Source organism: Ascidia mentula, chromosome 3 (genome assembly GCF_947561715.1).
Source record: "Ascidia mentula chromosome 3, kaAscMent1.1, whole genome shotgun sequence".
In the NCBI taxonomy this organism is placed as follows: Eukaryota; Metazoa; Chordata; class Ascidiacea; order Phlebobranchia; family Ascidiidae; genus Ascidia; species Ascidia mentula.
The window spans coordinates 8,328,012-8,344,204 of record NC_138568.1 but is presented as its reverse complement, the minus strand read 5'-3'; the positions used below and the strand labels follow the sequence as shown (position 1 = coordinate 8,344,204).

The 16,193-nt window shown below is 40.5% G+C and overlaps 3 protein-coding genes across 3 annotated transcripts; 1 reads left to right on the top strand and 2 right to left on the bottom strand.

Moving 5' to 3' along the window:
* Positions 1 to 464: 464 nt before the first annotated feature.
* On the bottom strand, positions 465 to 3,296 carry LOC145894844 (pyridoxal 5'-phosphate synthase subunit SNZERR-like). Its single transcript, XM_082983504.1, has 9 exons — positions 3,220 to 3,296; positions 3,004 to 3,104; positions 2,624 to 2,704; positions 2,268 to 2,388; positions 1,803 to 1,933; positions 1,345 to 1,467; positions 1,201 to 1,276; positions 771 to 949; positions 465 to 650 (listed from the first exon to the last, which is right to left on the bottom strand). The coding sequence occupies exons 1-9, from the start codon at positions 3,236 to 3,238 to the stop codon at positions 588 to 590; spliced, it is 894 nt and encodes a 297-aa protein (XP_082839630.1). The 5' UTR covers positions 3,239 to 3,296; the 3' UTR covers positions 465 to 587.
* A 1,084-nt stretch (positions 3,297 to 4,380) lies between these two features.
* On the top strand, positions 4,381 to 6,397 carry LOC145895158 (pyridoxal 5'-phosphate synthase subunit PdxT-like). The gene is made up of 5 exons (XM_082983930.1): positions 4,381 to 4,469; positions 4,897 to 5,041; positions 5,401 to 5,520; positions 5,643 to 5,720; positions 5,775 to 6,397. The coding sequence occupies exons 1-5, from the start codon at positions 4,456 to 4,458 to the stop codon at positions 6,135 to 6,137; spliced, it is 720 nt and encodes a 239-aa protein (XP_082840056.1). The 5' UTR covers positions 4,381 to 4,455; the 3' UTR covers positions 6,138 to 6,397.
* A 1,152-nt stretch (positions 6,398 to 7,549) lies between these two features.
* Positions 7,550 to 15,798, bottom strand: LOC145894496 (somatostatin receptor type 5-like). The gene is made up of 10 exons (XM_082983108.1): positions 15,441 to 15,798; positions 14,392 to 14,553; positions 13,046 to 13,180; positions 12,740 to 12,812; positions 11,868 to 11,999; positions 11,392 to 11,618; positions 11,002 to 11,177; positions 10,126 to 10,254; positions 9,523 to 9,616; positions 7,550 to 8,297 (listed from the first exon to the last, which is right to left on the bottom strand). The coding sequence occupies exons 1-10, from the start codon at positions 15,741 to 15,743 to the stop codon at positions 8,211 to 8,213; spliced, it is 1,518 nt and encodes a 505-aa protein (XP_082839234.1). The 5' UTR covers positions 15,744 to 15,798; the 3' UTR covers positions 7,550 to 8,210.
* Between the last annotated feature and the right edge of the window lie 395 nt (positions 15,799 to 16,193).

The following is a 16,193-nucleotide window of genomic DNA, read 5'->3' as shown; positions in this document are numbered from 1 at the left end:
CATGACTATATGTCAACAATATTTGCAAAACAAACTGTTCATGGTTCCAACATCGTGACAGCAATGGGCCTGACGTCACAATGCTGCAGGTAAAGATTGCGCGGAAATGCAGTTGGTTTAGATAAGAGTTCTTGATTAAAACGCCCGTCCTGCGAAAAAAGCCAATTTTGTTTTTAATGTTTTATAAATATATTCCTCGACAATTCTGTTTTGTCTAAGCGTGAAATTTCCCCCGAAGAGGAGTTACCGCTGAGCTACAGGCGTTTTAAATCGAAGAAGAATGTATTTTCAGCCAATCTTTACCAGCAGCATTGTGACGTCAGGCCCATTAATGACGCTAAATCGGAACGAAGAATAGGTTAATCCGCATTCCTTGCCTTCTGTGGAACAGAATAACTTAACAACTAAAAGAGAGTAATCTAATTGAACACACTGATGATATTTCAGAACTGGAACAACCTGAATTTTGCAAAATCGCAAATCTAGACATTTATTGTACAATTCGCACATAAATTTCACCATACACTAATAAAGGACAACGAGGTGACGAGTCTTCCTATCGAAATAATTGGGGTCGCAGATGTATCTCAGCTTCTTTGTGCTTCTCTGCCTGCCCATTTTTCTTCGAGGTCATCGCAGTTGATTCCAACCTATACAAGAACCATTTTAATGCTTTCCACACAAGATTTTAATGTGATGCAAGAAAATTTCTGAAATAGTCGCTTTTACAGTCCAACATAACCAATTTTTTTTCAGAATGCTCAACTAACCATGGCTTCACCAAGGTCTTCGCTAATTTCAGCCAAAATCTTTGGGTCCTGGTAATGGAGCACAGCTTGTGCCATCGCCTTTGCGCGCTTCTCGGGCTTCGTGCTTTTAAATATTCCCGAACCAACGAATACTCCGTCAACACCAAGTTGCATCAGCAGTGATACATCTGCCGGGGTAGCTGCAAAAAGTACCACATTTATAGAGATTTTGAGCCAGTTTTGTTTTATCCAGCCGGCGGCATTGTTAACTTTAACCACACAAGAATTACCATAACGTCGATTCTCTGCCATACGAGAGTAATCTAAAATACTAAAATGGTAAAATTCATTTGCAATAAAACCTGATTTAACCGTCAGTGGACAATTGTTTAACAGCATTTATCAAAGTGCGTGCCAGGCACAAACTTTAAATCCCATATAAATTACGTACCCAGGCCACCGGCCGCAAAATTGACCACTGGGAGTCGCCCGAGCTCCACCGTTTCTTTCAGCAAGTCATATGGCACCTAATTTTGAACAGATCAGCATGTAATAATTTATTCTATGAAAACAGTGTAAATTTAAATGCAGATACCTGCAGTTCTTTGGCGTATGAATACAATTCCTCGGGACTTAGCGCTTTGCCGTGTTTGATTTGTCGGTTGATGGTACGAGCATGTCGCACAGCCTCAACCACATTTCCAGTTCCAGCTTCACCCTAGTGCATTATTTAACATAAATCTTTTGTAGACCATAGAATATATATCCGAGCAAATCTTGGCAGCACGCTTTGATTATAATAGTTACAGCGGCCATTCTGCTACCGTGTCTGATAGCTATAGCATAGTTAATGCGTTCAACTACAGATTTGAACTATTCAATATATTTCTAACATATCTTTACATACTTCAAGAATCTGTATCATGACTTTTGGTTGCCAAAAGTTTTAAGTTGTAAAACACCTAAGGTCTTAATGATATGGATGACAACTAACGCTTATCCCCGTAACTTGTTTTCATCTTTTAGTCGTGGGGTTGTATATTGTTTGCACACCTTTGTTCTGATCATCGCAGCCCCTTCAGAAATTCTCCTCAATGCTTCGCCAAGATTTCTTGCTCCGCAAACAAACGGAGTTGTAAACTTCTTTTTGTCGATGTGGTTCTCTTCGTCCGCCATAGTCAGTACTAAAAACGTCATTCTGGTTATAGTCAGGGGTGCCATACTGTCAGATTTGTCATTATTTGTGCCTGGGCGTCCTTGGTTTTCGTCATGTATAGCTACAGGCGTTCTTATTTTCAATATGTTTTGAATAAATTACATTTTTTGTCTACATAATTTTTTTGCCACACCGCACTAAAAAAACATCACGTTGCAATTTCTGTAAAGCGCAACCCCTTTATTGTAAATTGTATTCCGTTTCCGTCCTTTTATTTTCGGTTCCACATCGTTGGCAACCATGGTTATATGCAGGCTAATGAAAAAAACATGGCTAATGTATAAATTTCACGCTTGATATACCTTCTGATTCATCAATCATGTCGACTCCAAGACTTTGTAGAATCTGCGCTTCGGCGAAATGACCGATGCGACTTTTTGCCATTACCGGGATGCTCACAACATTTATAATTTCTTTAATCATCTGAAGACAGAAAAACGTTTGCAAAATCTCAAAAACCAGCATTGCTGTAGATTTGAAGTTTAAACTTTAATTTCAAGAGGAATTGCAATTAGAATAAAGCAGTGGTTCCCAACTCTCCAGAACTCGTGACGCACTTATCCATAACAAAGCGTTATGACAACGCACTCAAAGATTTTAAACACAAATATTCCATGTCTACAAAAACACTGTTCCGTCAAATGTACAGTTGAATTACCTTTGGGTCAGACATTCGAGCAACACCACCGTCCTTTCTTATGTCTGCAGGAACACGTTCCAGTGCCATAACTGCACATGCCTGTATATAATTGAATGGAAATTTGGTGACACGGTAAGGGCAAAAAAAAAAAAATTTTTAGTCCTGGCAATACTATTTCTGCAAAATGTTTTTTGAACGTGTGTGCATGTACAAAACAAGTAATGTACACGTGGTTTAAGGTGGACGTATACACTTCTATACAAAAGGGTGTTTGGTAAACACTGTAAAACAAACAAAAAAGCTCCATGAAGCGCTCGAACACCACAAGCGTAGGAAACACTTCATAGATTTCCTGGTTTGGCGAGCTTCCTTTCCAACTAATACCACCAGAAACCCACCCCGGCTTGTTCAGCAATTCGTGCTTGTTCAGCATTCACCACATCCATAATAATGCCTCCCTTCATCATTCGCGCAAAACCGCTTTTCACAGTAAAGGTTCCTACAGCAAAAAAGAAAACAACATACAACATTATGGTTTAAAAAATCAGTTCAGAAATACGGTAATACGAATTGCTGATACATTTCGATCTATCAGGTGTTCACTTGTAGCGTACCTGTTGTTTTCTCTTCCATTTTGTTTCAGAGTGATTCTGTCACGATTTTCCTATTATAATACCGAAGATAATAGCCTGAAAGCATTAATAAAAGCTTTTAAAAATCACCCTACTCATTTTGCTGACTCATGGTTCGAACGGCAATGACAAGCGTTTGCTAGTCCTGTACTATACTAACGATCATTCTTAAACTATTGCTGATTCAACTGTAAGAAAGTCGTGTGCTGCGGGTCATAAACATAATATACAAGAAACACAATACCACAAAACCAGTATACTGTATATCACAAACGAAATTGACCAGCAGCTTAATCTAGCTTGACCTCAGACAAAGCGATCTGTAATTTGAGCGTTTGTTTCGCAACTTTTACGTTGTGAGCAATTGAAAACAAAGCTAGCACTGAAACAACACCATATACTGCGCTACATATATTTATATAAGAACGGTCGAACTTGGTTACATAAGCGTTTACCCAGCTGCCAGATGTTGGCTGTTCTGCTGGGTGTAAAAATCGAACGCCACTGCACAAAAGCCCACGTGGTTGGCTGCGAATGTGGGCCGGACTCTCAGTTACAAAGCGTTGCATCATCAGCGGGTGATGGCTGCACTGCGTGGTGCTGAAGGAGAAATCAATGTCTCTGCTGGTACGTTGTAGCTTCCAACTGTGACGAAACGAGGTACTATTGAAAAAGCGCAAAGAGTGAAAAGCATGTAAACAGGCTGCACAGAAAAACAGCTGTCCGAGACACTCTACCGCTGTGATACTGTAAGACAATTGCAATTTACTGGCTATCGCATCAAGTAGGACATCGCCTGACACGAAACATACTTTCCTGAACTTTACGGTTGAGTGGTTTTAACCTTTTTTGTTGGGATGAGAATAGCTTGCCGACACCAGCAGCTGAGACTGTGTTTTCATGCCATGACTTGGTCTCAGGTTTTAATTTGGTCGTTTAGTTATGTTGAAAACAGGAAACTGGCTTCGTTTCCTGCGCAACCAGTTAACATGCAAGCTAAACACGTAGTTTGATCGGCAATACTTTACTTTACTCAACGAAAGTAAGCGTGTTAGTGAACGTAACCTAACCAAAACTGTATCTGATCGACTGCAAAACTCGATTGTGTTTTTAATGTTTTATCACGATTTTATTTTCAGGGTAGTAGGTAAGTTTTGTTTGCGTACATTTAAAGAGCATTTCGAGACTCTACGAACGGAACTGATTTGCGTGTTTACCATGCTGAAGCTCAGGTATTTCCGATTTTGTTGAGTTTTACTGCCATGTCATTACTGAACGAATTTTAACCGCCTTGCCAAGCAGAGTACCACTCACACAATGTACTAGAATCTCTTTGATACTCCAATCATGGGCTGCCGAAATGTCGTAATTCGTCTGATTTAATGCGTTGTTCATTTAACCAACATACAAGCTTCTTTACGAAAAACGTGTTACTTGGATCTAGAAGAGTCAAAGTTTACGTGATACTTGTTTAAGAAACATGTTGCCTATTTGAATAACATAGTTAACTAACCAACACATTTACTACACGAGTAACGTATTAATTCAGAACAATACCCTTCTAGACCTATTTTTAACTGTTCTTGCAACATCAACGTTTTTCTCTCTCTCTCTCTCACTCCATCGGTTATGTGGATTCTTCGTTTTGCATCGTTACAGTGTTAACATTGGTGTGCTGGCATTACAAGGAGATTTTTTGGAACACGTAAACGCCGTAAAGTCGTCGGTGGACAAAGTAGAAGCTCTTGATCCATCTTACAAAAACGTCACCGTTACAGTAAAAGAAATACGAACGTCGGATGAGGTAAGTTCAACTAACTGGTACAGGTTTTTCGCGTGGTTTTTATTCCAAAGAACACAAAATGTACTTAAACCGACTAAACACATTTTGAAGATCACGTGATTCTTGATAAATCACATTAAGCGTTAAACCTCTGTGGAAATATGAAGTTGTCGCTCAGCGTTATGGTGGCAAGCACAAATTGCAGCTGAAACGCAATTTGTCACGACATTTGTCAAGTACAATTGTCACCATCAACAACACGATGATGACGAAACACTGTATATATTTGTGAACAAAAATACATTACTATTTGAGTATTTTTTTGATATAATCTAGTTTCGAAATTATTATCTATTATCTGTGGCCAATATGATTTGTAGGTAAATGATGATCTTGACGGTCTAATTGTTCCTGGTGGCGAAAGTACTGTGTTGACCAACCACCTGACAAAGAATGGTTTTCTAGACAAGATTAGATCGTGGACTCAAAATCAGAGCAAAGTAAATTGTCGTATTAAAAGAAAATAATATCGTTATTTATCTGTTTGCTAATGCAAAAAATCGGTGCGAGCTATCACTATGCCTTGTTGAGCAAATTGTAATGGCTTGATGTTTTTATTCAGTTTACTTGGGGAACTTGCGCAGGCCTTATCTTGCTTTCTAACAAGTGTAGTGGACAAGGAAAGGATTCAATTGCTGCGGTAAGATTTGCCTTTCATTATACGAGAAACATACAAATCCATCTTAAACGTTAGATTGGAGGTCTGGACATCACGTGTGTTCGAAACGCGTTTGGCCGTCAAATTAACAGCTTCGAAGAAAACTTGCATTTGACGGACGAGCAGCTATCTCAGAACAATCCTTCGTTTAAAGGCGTTTTTATCCGTGCTCCAGGAATAAAATCCATCGACAACGACACCGTAGACAGTTTGTGCCGCTTTCCCGACGGCATCAGCGCTTCTGGCTTGGGCGAAGATCTTAGCAGTGTCATAGGAGTTCGTCAGGGCAACATCATGGCATGCTCGTTTCACCCAGAGCTGACGACGGACACTAGATGGCATGAGTACTTCGTCGCCGAGGTGCTTCGACGCAAAGTGGCCAACACTCCGTCCCATTGATAGCCCGAATTGTTATGAACAAATGATATTAGCGAATTATATGCCCATTCATAAGTTGTGTAGCAGAATATAAAGCGGTTTCAAACAAAAGCAATAAAATCTCAAGTGATTTTTTTTCCTTTTGTAGGTTTATTACCGTTTTGCCTGGCCTACGCAATATTTAGCGTGTTAACTTAGGTGTGCTTGTGTCATAGATTGCACCCTTTTCTCTACGCTTTCATGTGCTCGGGTGTACAATAAAATATAAAACAATGCTTGCCCATGGCGATGTGTTTCCTTGCTCATGCGACAAAAAAAACGTGTGACGTTAAAAGTGGTTCGTCTAAACATGCTTAGTTTAGATCTTAACAGCAAAGATCCAACGCGCATACTTTTAATGCTGCGTTGAGAGAATATTCTTCTCACATTTATGTCATTGAAGGTACGTTTCTGAATACGAGCAAGAAACTGTGGAAGGTGAAACATTAAATCATGCTTCTTCCTTTTATATACTAGCTATGTGGTTATATTTTCCATTCTATGTTGCTTTAATGTGAACACAGGATATGTTGAATTATATTGACCGATAACTGAAGTTTCATATGCAATTTCTACCTCGTATGTATATAGATTATTAATTTATCTGTGCCTGTGCTCGCAAACTAGTTGCGACAGGAGTTGACCCTAGGCATGCCGCAGCGTAAATGTAAATTGTATAAAACTTTTTCATCATGGACGAATTCTAAGTTTACAACAATTAGACAACGCACTAATTCAAACTCTTTTTAGACCGCCAATAATTATTATAGTTTCATATGTCAATGGCACCCAACTTTTATGAACGGTGATTATCAAAAGTGTTTATGTTTGTATTGCAATCAGATGGTTTCGCCTGCTTGTCGTGGTACAACTGAGCAAAACAAGATGCAATCTGACAACGACGATAAATGGGAGACGTTTCTCTCTCGACGAAATCCTAAACAATTCCTCGTTTAGCACAGCAACATATAAAGAGCCAGGTTTGTACGATCACTGTGGCAAACAGAATTAAACTTCGCCTTTAGAATACCCTGCGAATGCTATGGAAGTAAGTTTGCAACGTCCTTAGAATATAAAAACGTCGACCCATTGTAGAACCTTGTGTTTTTTACTTCTTGAACCGGGCGGATCCAAGAGGTGGCGAATGTGGGATTATTCCCCTTGAATATACTATAACGCTAAAACAACGGTTCCAGTGACAGACAAAGAATTATCTGAGATAGATTTTTGTTCATTATAGCGTGCCTTGTCTAGTGCACGTATGACAATCTACCCGAGAAGCAAAAAACGCGATTAATACGTCACAATAAGTTTAATTTTCTGCATCTGCCCCTGGCTTACACAGACGTAAAGTTGACATGTTTTGACTGAGATGTGCCGCTGAATTTCAAACGTTAATAATTGTGTGACGTGAGAAATACGACACTTTTATTTGCCACAAATATAAAAAACTGTTATTATTTAATAGGGAAGCGATTTTTCGTTTGGTTAAAAACTGAGGGACAGGTGACTCTATGGATGAAAAATTGTGTAACTCAGTACGTGAATTGGATAGAAATTTCATGACTATACGCTTGATACGGTTTTAGACAACAGCATATATGAAGGGTATATTATCTTCAAAGTATCAGTTACAATTCCAGTGAAAATGATTTACTCATTTGTACATTACAAGCACTCAGAGGCAGAAACACGCAACTGTACAATTTAAAGCAAAACAGAGCTACAGGGGCATGGCGAATATTTTTTTTTTACCACACCGGGACTTGAACCCAGAATATCCTGGACACGAATCCCGATCAGGTTTTCATCTTGATATATGGGTCGGGCACTTGACCAATGCTGCCAATTCACTTGAGATGGATTTGCTTTTGGCCCTTTATTGACATCTGTCTAATAACACCAAGCACTAAAAGGAACCACATGATGTCGCTGCGTATTGGGATTAATAAATATGTTTGCTGAAACTTGTTAATCCCGCTTTATCTTCGACTATGACTGTGATTGTTCCATTGTTACTCTGCACAAAACCTCCTCATCACACCAATATGAACGTCACTTCCTGTGTTCTTCAAGAAGTTTGTCCATGGCAGGCTCAATAACCTCGCATTTATTGGAATGTGGGTCCTTTACCTCAGAAATCTGAAAGAAAAAGGGTTTGAATTAAACATGATTCCTAATAATTAACCTCGCTGAATGTTCGAGGATCATATTTTTGTCGCGACGACCTTTCAAACTATTTTCGTTATTTCATAAAAAAAATCGAGGAATCTTTGTTCTGTTCGCAGTTTGCTTTCTGAAGTAATTTCAAGACATTTTAATACCGTTTGCCGCAGCTGCAAATCTGGGTCACCGGACACACCTTGCCTTGTGGACCCAGATCAAGAACCAAGAATGCATTCATTGCATCGGGTTAATTTCTCAACAGTTGTTAAACTTTACGCCCATTCATTCGTATACAAATCAAAAAATAAAGGAAAATGAATGAGAAAATGAGATCGATCGTTGGTCCGCACCCCAATGCCTCGGCCTATTTCGGTCACCATCACCTCGCACGCAGTTTACCGCGTTTCCGGATCTCGTAAATGACGGATCGCCCTAAAATCCTGACTAGTTTTCGACGTAGTAGGACCCGGAAATAAAAGGCCTATTGCTTCCTAATGGAAAAGGTTCCCCGATCAATTGGCCGCCTGGAGCCTTGGTCGGAAAGCTAGATACTTTGTGCCAAGCGGGAAGGCGCTCCAAAATTGGTCGGCCTGCTCAAGGAAAGCGGCCGCCAGGCGGTTTTTAAAACAAACAACTCCGATCTGAGCAGAGCGTTGTGTGATGCGTACTGCCAAACCATTTTGCCTCATTCAAGGATCTGTCCCAAGTGATTTTCTGGTGCGAACGCGGTGTAAACATAAGACTGAAGTATTGATATTTGGCTTGATTCCCCGTATGTGCTCAATTTACAAGTTTGAGTACAAATCGACCTCGCGCCTATGCGTCCGGGGCTTGCGGTTTGCGGTTTAAACTGCAGAACAAGGCATATTTGGTGTGTTTGTTTCGATGCTCAGACGAAATCGGAAAGGTATATTGCAGGGGATAATACTGTGTCCATTTTTTTAAGTTTATAAGAAACTACTTTTGCGGAGTATCAATCCACAGTCTATTTAATCTAGTGCCTGATTTGAAACTAGAAACCCATATATTACATGCCCATTAGTCCCAGTTCGTTTACTGTTTTGTTGCAGGTACTATGTGGAGTATTGTGGTTAACTACTCATTTTATTGTTCGTTGCTTGAAGTAACTGTGGCATAAGGTTGGCAGAAATTCTCAACAAAACCCCAAACTTACGTGTTTTCTCATACGAACACAACTTACTTGACACAGGGGTTGCACGACTTTCACAGACACATCCGCTGGCTCCGAATTGCTTGCATCCAGTTTCTTACTGTGTGCCGGCGTCTCAGCACGGCTGCAAAACATATTTAGGCAATTACAAGACTTGAATTTGTGCGGTGACCGGGTATGTGGAAATAACGCTCTTCCAAACACAGTGCAGAGGAAGTGATGATTGGTTGAGCGGTTCGCTTGAGACGGCTGCGCAAACGAACTGAATCACGTGTGGTCGCCAGTGGATGGAGAACACTCATCGTTTGTCTGGTTGCGTGACGTCAATGACACGCGCAGTGGCATGGAAGCAAATCCGTTGACCCGTGATAATCACAACGGATTAGGCCCGTGTTTGCGCGTTGTCCGTTAAGATTGTACTGATTTATGTGTTTGATGAAGAAACATAGCCGTTGCCGGCTGCGAAGGAATAATTTTTATAACTTTAAAACAGTAAAAACGAATTTGGTGTCAGTTGTGCGTTTCTTGTTGCATTTCAACGTACATGTTTAAATTCCTGAAATTTCACCTAATAGTATTGACTGCACAACTGACGAAGCGAAGCACCAAAGATAATATTCAATCAAGTCTTACCTCATAGTATTGGTTGTGTACTTGGTGAAGGTGGTAAACGAGAATGATCGAATGGAGTTGGCGATGCTCTTGCGTAAACGCTCCTGGAAATTGTGGCCCAAGAAGGTGTATAGGATAGGATTGAGGCAGCTGCGAACAAAGTGCCGAGGGCTCAGATTTGTGTCAACTATCCACTCATGTCTGGTTCATGCACAAGTGATACAGATCGCTCTTGAGGGATTATCCTACTGCTGTGTTGCGATTCTAATGATTTTGTCTCACGTAGATGGACATTGTTTAATGCCTCACTTTATATCCCGAGTGTTGTTTGTTTCAGTCTATTTATAAATAATACCCAGGTCGCCATCTCCTCTTATCCTCTTATCACGTAAAATAGATTTGTTTGTGTACCGCGTCTCAGTCACCGAGAAACGAACAAAGGCCCATCCCATCAAAGCTGTCCCCCAACGAAGCAATTAGCCAAAAGTTTGACGCATTGCCTAAACGGAAAAGCCTTTTGATCTTCGCACAGGGCGCAATAAAAGCGCGCGGGAAATTTGGCACCGAAGCCCGCAAGGAGCACTACAACACCTTTGAAGTGTTGTTTATTGTTGCTTCAAGCGCTTGCGCCGCGGTCAACGAAGGGATGAGTGCCTTGCTTTTTGGTGTCATAAAGGGGACACGTTTGGCCTTCGCTTTTGCTTTTCGCACGATACGCGAAGACCGAGATTTTGGCATTTATCGTCGAACATCGACTTCCGCTGCAGGTGGACAATTAGTGTTTTAATGCCAAAACTGTGTGTTTCGCTATAAATCCTAGTTGCCTATGGGAATTGAGTCTTTGCTCCGGTCGAAAGCCTATGGGATGTATTAAAAAGGCATATAGAATTATATTACCTGTTGGCGAATCCCAAGCAGAAAGTAAAGTCCCGGATGTTGTGGCACACGCCCTGCTTGGCCATCACGCCCCGGATCTGCATGAGGTGCCACACGTAAAATGGAAGCCAGCAGATGAAAAAAGTAATCACCAAGGCAACAACCATCCGAGTTACTTTGCGTCGGGTGCGTTCAGCCTGCGGGGAAAAGATTTTTGCTGCAGTTGTTTGTTGGCTACACATAGCTCAGTAGCTTAGATAAACGCCAAGGTATATTTTGATACTTGTCATCATGTAGCATGCAATGTCAAAGCGCAGTCATAGATAAACAAACAAACAAGTCCCTCTGTGAGCATTCTTTAAACACACACTGTATTCGTACACAGAGACCAACAATCCTGTTCGCCATTACCTGTCTGGATCTGCTTCTAGTTTCAGACGGCTGAAGAAGTCTCACCACGATCAGAATGTAACACACCGATATTATGATGAAAGGTATCACGAACCCGATCACGGTAGTGAATATCAGAAACACGTGAAAGGTTTTTGAATCCTGGTGTTTGCATAAGACGGGCAACTGTTCCAGGCTTACTCCCGCACTGTCGCCATAGTCTTCGTATATATCACCCTCTCCAGAACCTACGGGAAGAAGAACGTTTCATTAAGAAGAGATATACAAAAGAGTATATCAGTGATTTTTGCTGACGTTTGGGTGATTGTAAATCATCAGCCATTGTTTTTTTCATTGCCTAAAAGGTTATTACGTGTGCAAAATAGGTAAAATAGCCTATGCAAAATGGGGTATGTTTCAACAGAGGAAAAATAGCACCTGACTGAAGGGCGTTTCAAAAATATTTAATTTTGTCATGCAGCTTTAGGCATGCCTACCTCGACCAATACCCAACCCGGGAAAGATACCCAATCTCTCGCAATCTTCGTAGGGGTAACTGTAATCCGGAGGTTGGTAATGCATTCCTTCGAACTCCTTTCCGTTGGTGTTAAACACAAGAGCGCAAACATCTGAAAGACACGTGTGAATTAACTTACAAGCAAGAGGCAACAAATACGTAAAAAAAATGCACAGAATTTTAACTTCTGAATAGCTAAGTAAACTCAAGTGGTTTTCTGCAATACAACTTGGGTACTTGTGGGCGTAATTTGTGACATTGCAAAAGACAAAATTTATAATAGATATAGAAAATATGTAGGTGCATGTGGCCAATTTTACTTCCACAATACTTAACTAAAACGTATTGTTCGTGTTCAAAACAGCAAGTTATGCGTCATCAGGCTATTAATTTTCTGTCTCTTGCGGCGGGCGAAGCACGGGCTCGTGGCGCCAGCGAAACGGACAATACGATTAGCTAACAATACATCGATTGCAAAACACGCATGGAAGTATTAGTCAGCGAGGGGCTACGGGCGCCGATGATGTTGATTCAACTTGACGTTGTTGGGGGAATTTCTCCTTGTATTTGCACGACATTCCGCTACAAAAATGGCTTTTAAAGCAATCGCCAAATAGGGAACTTGGGTTTTCGCGTGAGAAAGCATAACGCGTACCCCATATACAATATCGTCCTAACTGCAAATCAAACTAGTAGGAAACAATATCAATGAAAGGTAACGTGATTTTTTTAACTGTGACACACGGTCACGCGATAATGTATAGTTTCAGTATAATAAGCTTGGTTTCGTAAATGGGGAAATAAGGCTTGTCTGCTGCTAAATTAAGATGTAAGCGAGCATGAAAACCTTACCTTCATTGATCCGTGTGTATATAAGCAATGGAGTAACCATCACCAGAGAAACAAGCCAAATTGCAGCACAGACCTAAGGATAAACATATTAACACTGTTTTACTCCAACAAGTACGTCTGCATCCACGTGCTTTATGCATATACCTAAGTATAAAACTTTCCATGGTAAAGACGAATCTTTTTGTTCATAAAAGTCATATCGTTTATTATTATATTTGCAGTGGTAAGAGATTATGAAATCCAGCTGTATCAGGTTTAATAAGCCTGTATGAAACGTAAGAAGTATTAGATTAAGGCAGAACTTACAAAGAAGGTGTTACGGCTGGTTCTCCACCTGCTCGAAGTCACAACGTACTGCACAGCGATATACCGATCGATCGACATCGCCGTGAGGAAGAATATGCTCGCGAAGTAGTTGAGATATTTTACCGCTTCGACGATCTACAACATGACACTGTGATTAACTTGTGTAAAATCGCAAATGTAACTTTTCGAGTAGCCTCTGCATATGCATTTTTTTGTTTTTGGCTTTTAAATTCCATTGAGGCTTTAGGTTGTTAAAAGCGCAGGAAGATATTCAAAAAAATTAATACCCATTGTTGACGAAACAGAAACAGTGCAAGCATTAAATTTGGAGCTTGAAAAAATATAGGAAAATGTTACCCGAAATGCTATTGGCACCCAATCTGTTAGTATTTATTGTGACTTACAAAATTGTCTTTGCAATTCCCTTTAAATCAAAACATATACCACCAACGATCGCATTGGAGTCACGTAACTGTCTTGCAATATGTAAATCAACGCAACATCAAACGTAGTTCGCGTGCGAACGATGTTTCACAACAAAACAAGAAATATGTACCCAACTCTCTTGTACATGAAATACATTCCATAATGTTGTAAATTGCCAAGTGATGAGAGACACAGACTGTTAAACACTCTTGTACAAACAATTCGTCACACGGTGGAATGACAAAGTTCAAGATGTAAATGTGTCACTTATTAACCTGTGGTAATCGGACAGAAAATGCGTGCTTAATAAAAAAAGCTCTGGTTTAAGTAAATGTCAATTCGCCCACTTCAGGAAATCAACATTTCACTGCCCACAAAAATATGACAATTGACACAAAATTCCCATGACCGCGCGTGCATTGTAAACTCTACTACGAGTCTACATGGCGAAAAGGTGCTTGTTTTGTTTGTATTAAAAGTTACTAGGAATGCAAAGTTTTCAATATATATTACCCCATAAGCAAAGGTCTGGCACCCACCAAATCCCCGTTTTAAATTCCCTATTTGGCAATGGAATCGAAGTCTCCAGCTATCTTCAGACAGTATTTATCATGATCAGACGTCACTACCGCGCGCCAAGCACCACTTTTCACACGGGGCAACTGTCTCGTTCCCATGGCAATGCGCCAACAGTCAGGAACCACATTTTTTGTGCCTGCTTTTGTTGACAGCTTCACCTACGGGACTTGGATTTTATAAGATTGTGGAATAAGATCGCAAACGCAAATTTAAAAAGTTTGGACACACGGTAATCGAACAGAAATAAACAAACAGAAAACAATTGTAATTTATAACACGTGGGTAACGTATTAACAGATCTTAAATAACAGCCTTATGACACTTGTAAGAACCCACAATACCTTGCACATTCCAGCTCCAAATGGCCAGGAAAGCATCACTCTCTGTGTGGCACTAAATGGCAGAGTGATAAGAAACAAGGTGTCAGCCACAGCCAGGTTCCATATGTAGATGTTAGCGACCGTTTTTGTCATCTCTTTGCTCCCGAATATCACAAACATAACCTGAAGTGGATAATTATCCGTTATTAAAGGGCTTTAGGCCGGTTTCCGCAGCCCTACGCCAAATGGTTATATTTGCAACCGGCGTTTTGTCTCGTTACTGGGCGTTTAATAGAAACTGTGAGTAATTTTTTTATTTTTCATAATCTTGTTAGGAGTTGATCATATTATGCGCTTTAGGTTGTAGAAATAGCTGAAATGCCCCCATTTTTCTGATAAGGAGATTTATCTCTGCTTTTAGCGACCATTAGTGTTCTAAAAGTGCTAAGTGACTTCTTGTGGTATTTTAAAGTGAGAAAATTGATTTTATTTTGGGAATATGCAAACACTGCTACACAGCCTAGCAGGGCAGTATAGAATTTTTTCCTTGCCATTGCGTCGAATTTTTCTATAATACAACGAATAGGTCGCAGTTAGGGGAGGGGAAAATTTGAATACAATAGCGGCGATTTTTTTAAATTACCGCATGGTAAACATTTCAAGGTTGTGATTTTAAGATCGTCAACAGTTTTCGCACCAATTTGCGGTGTTGTTACAGTCGCGTGAAAATGCATGGCTCCACTCTAATCACACTTCGTTCCTACCTCAAATGACAGGGCACTTACAAAAATCAATCGGTAAGAATGTACGCACCACCCCAATACTTTAACACTATGTACCGTTGGTTCATACTTAATATAACTTTGACTTGTGAAGTACAAAACAAGGTAATCATGGCAACCAAAACAACGTTACAGGCGGATTTTAATTAAGGTACAACCCTCGTCAAAAAAAATATAGCGCAATTATTCATTAATATTGCTTTAACGTACGTACTAAATGCTTTAGCCCAATTCCTCCAATATGATTCACAAAAACAGGGGAAAAGTTAATGTATAAAAGCAACCCACCAGCCCGTTGCCGATCAAACCGACGACGCAGATGACGCAATAAACCACTGGAACTACCAGTTGACTCGGTGGACGGTACGAGTTGATCTCATCCCAAAACTTTAACATTTCACTGCAGTTCGTCGGTTCCATGGACCCAGCCGATATGTTCATGTCTGTGCCGATCCCAGGCATCGGGTACAACGGACCGTCTACATACGCGGCGGCGCCCGCTTCGTTGTCTATCGAGCCACCAAAATCGCTCCCGTATTTGCCGTAGGAAGGGAATCCTCCTTGTGAATCCGGAGGAAATGGTTCGTCCATGTTTGTTTGTCAGTTAAAAATGACACGAATTCAGCTAAAACAGAGAACAATTTCAGTAAAGTTTGTCTGCATGCGACATTACGGTTTGCCAGAAATTGCTCTCACACGTATACTTTAGCGAGTAATTTTTGGAGATGGTTAAAACACGTCTCGTTCTCGATATCATAAACAACACAATCAACGCAAATTGCCGTACTACCAACATAGAGTCTGCCACCATTGAACTACACACTTCCTTTTTCAAACCTCCCAGCTGTTTGCGGCCTAAGCAAACTTTTTCAATTGCCGAATTAACAACTACGTCATACGAGCGGTCGCAAAAGTCAACGCAAAAATCAAAGTCAACAAGATTCCAAGATCGGCCACGTACATCGGCCCAAGTGATGCGAGATCTGAACAAACAAACCGGTATATGTTGACAGACTAAGAAAGACGTCGCCACGGACATCT

What these genes read in the sequence shown, in the direction of transcription:
- LOC145894844 (XM_082983504.1), bottom strand. An exon ending in CTGCGATGATCAGAACAAAG is followed by an intron (nt 1,468 to 1,802) that starts GTGTGCAAACAA and finishes ATAATGCACTAG; the next exon opens with GGTGAAGCTGGAACTGGAAA. An exon ending in AAGACCTTGGTGAAGCCATG is followed by an intron (nt 651 to 770) that starts GTTAGTTGAGCA and finishes GTTCTTGTATAG; the next exon opens with GTTGGAATCAACTGCGATGA.
- LOC145895158 (XM_082983930.1), top strand. An exon ending in AAATACGAACGTCGGATGAG is followed by an intron (nt 5,042 to 5,400) that starts GTAAGTTCAACT and finishes TATGATTTGTAG; the next exon opens with GTAAATGATGATCTTGACGG. An exon ending in GAAAGGATTCAATTGCTGCG is followed by an intron (nt 5,721 to 5,774) that starts GTAAGATTTGCC and finishes CTTAAACGTTAG; the next exon opens with ATTGGAGGTCTGGACATCAC.
- LOC145894496 (XM_082983108.1), bottom strand. Translation starts at nt 15,743, where the DNA reads ATGGACGAACCATTTCCTCCGGATTCACAAGGAGGATTCCCTTCCTAC. An exon ending in CCAGCCGTAACACCTTCTTT is followed by an intron (nt 12,813 to 13,045) that starts GTAAGTTCTGCC and finishes GTTTATCCTTAG; the next exon opens with GTCTGTGCTGCAATTTGGCT. An exon ending in CTAGAAGCAGATCCAGACAG is followed by an intron (nt 11,178 to 11,391) that starts GTAATGGCGAAC and finishes TTTTCCCCGCAG; the next exon opens with GCTGAACGCACCCGACGCAA.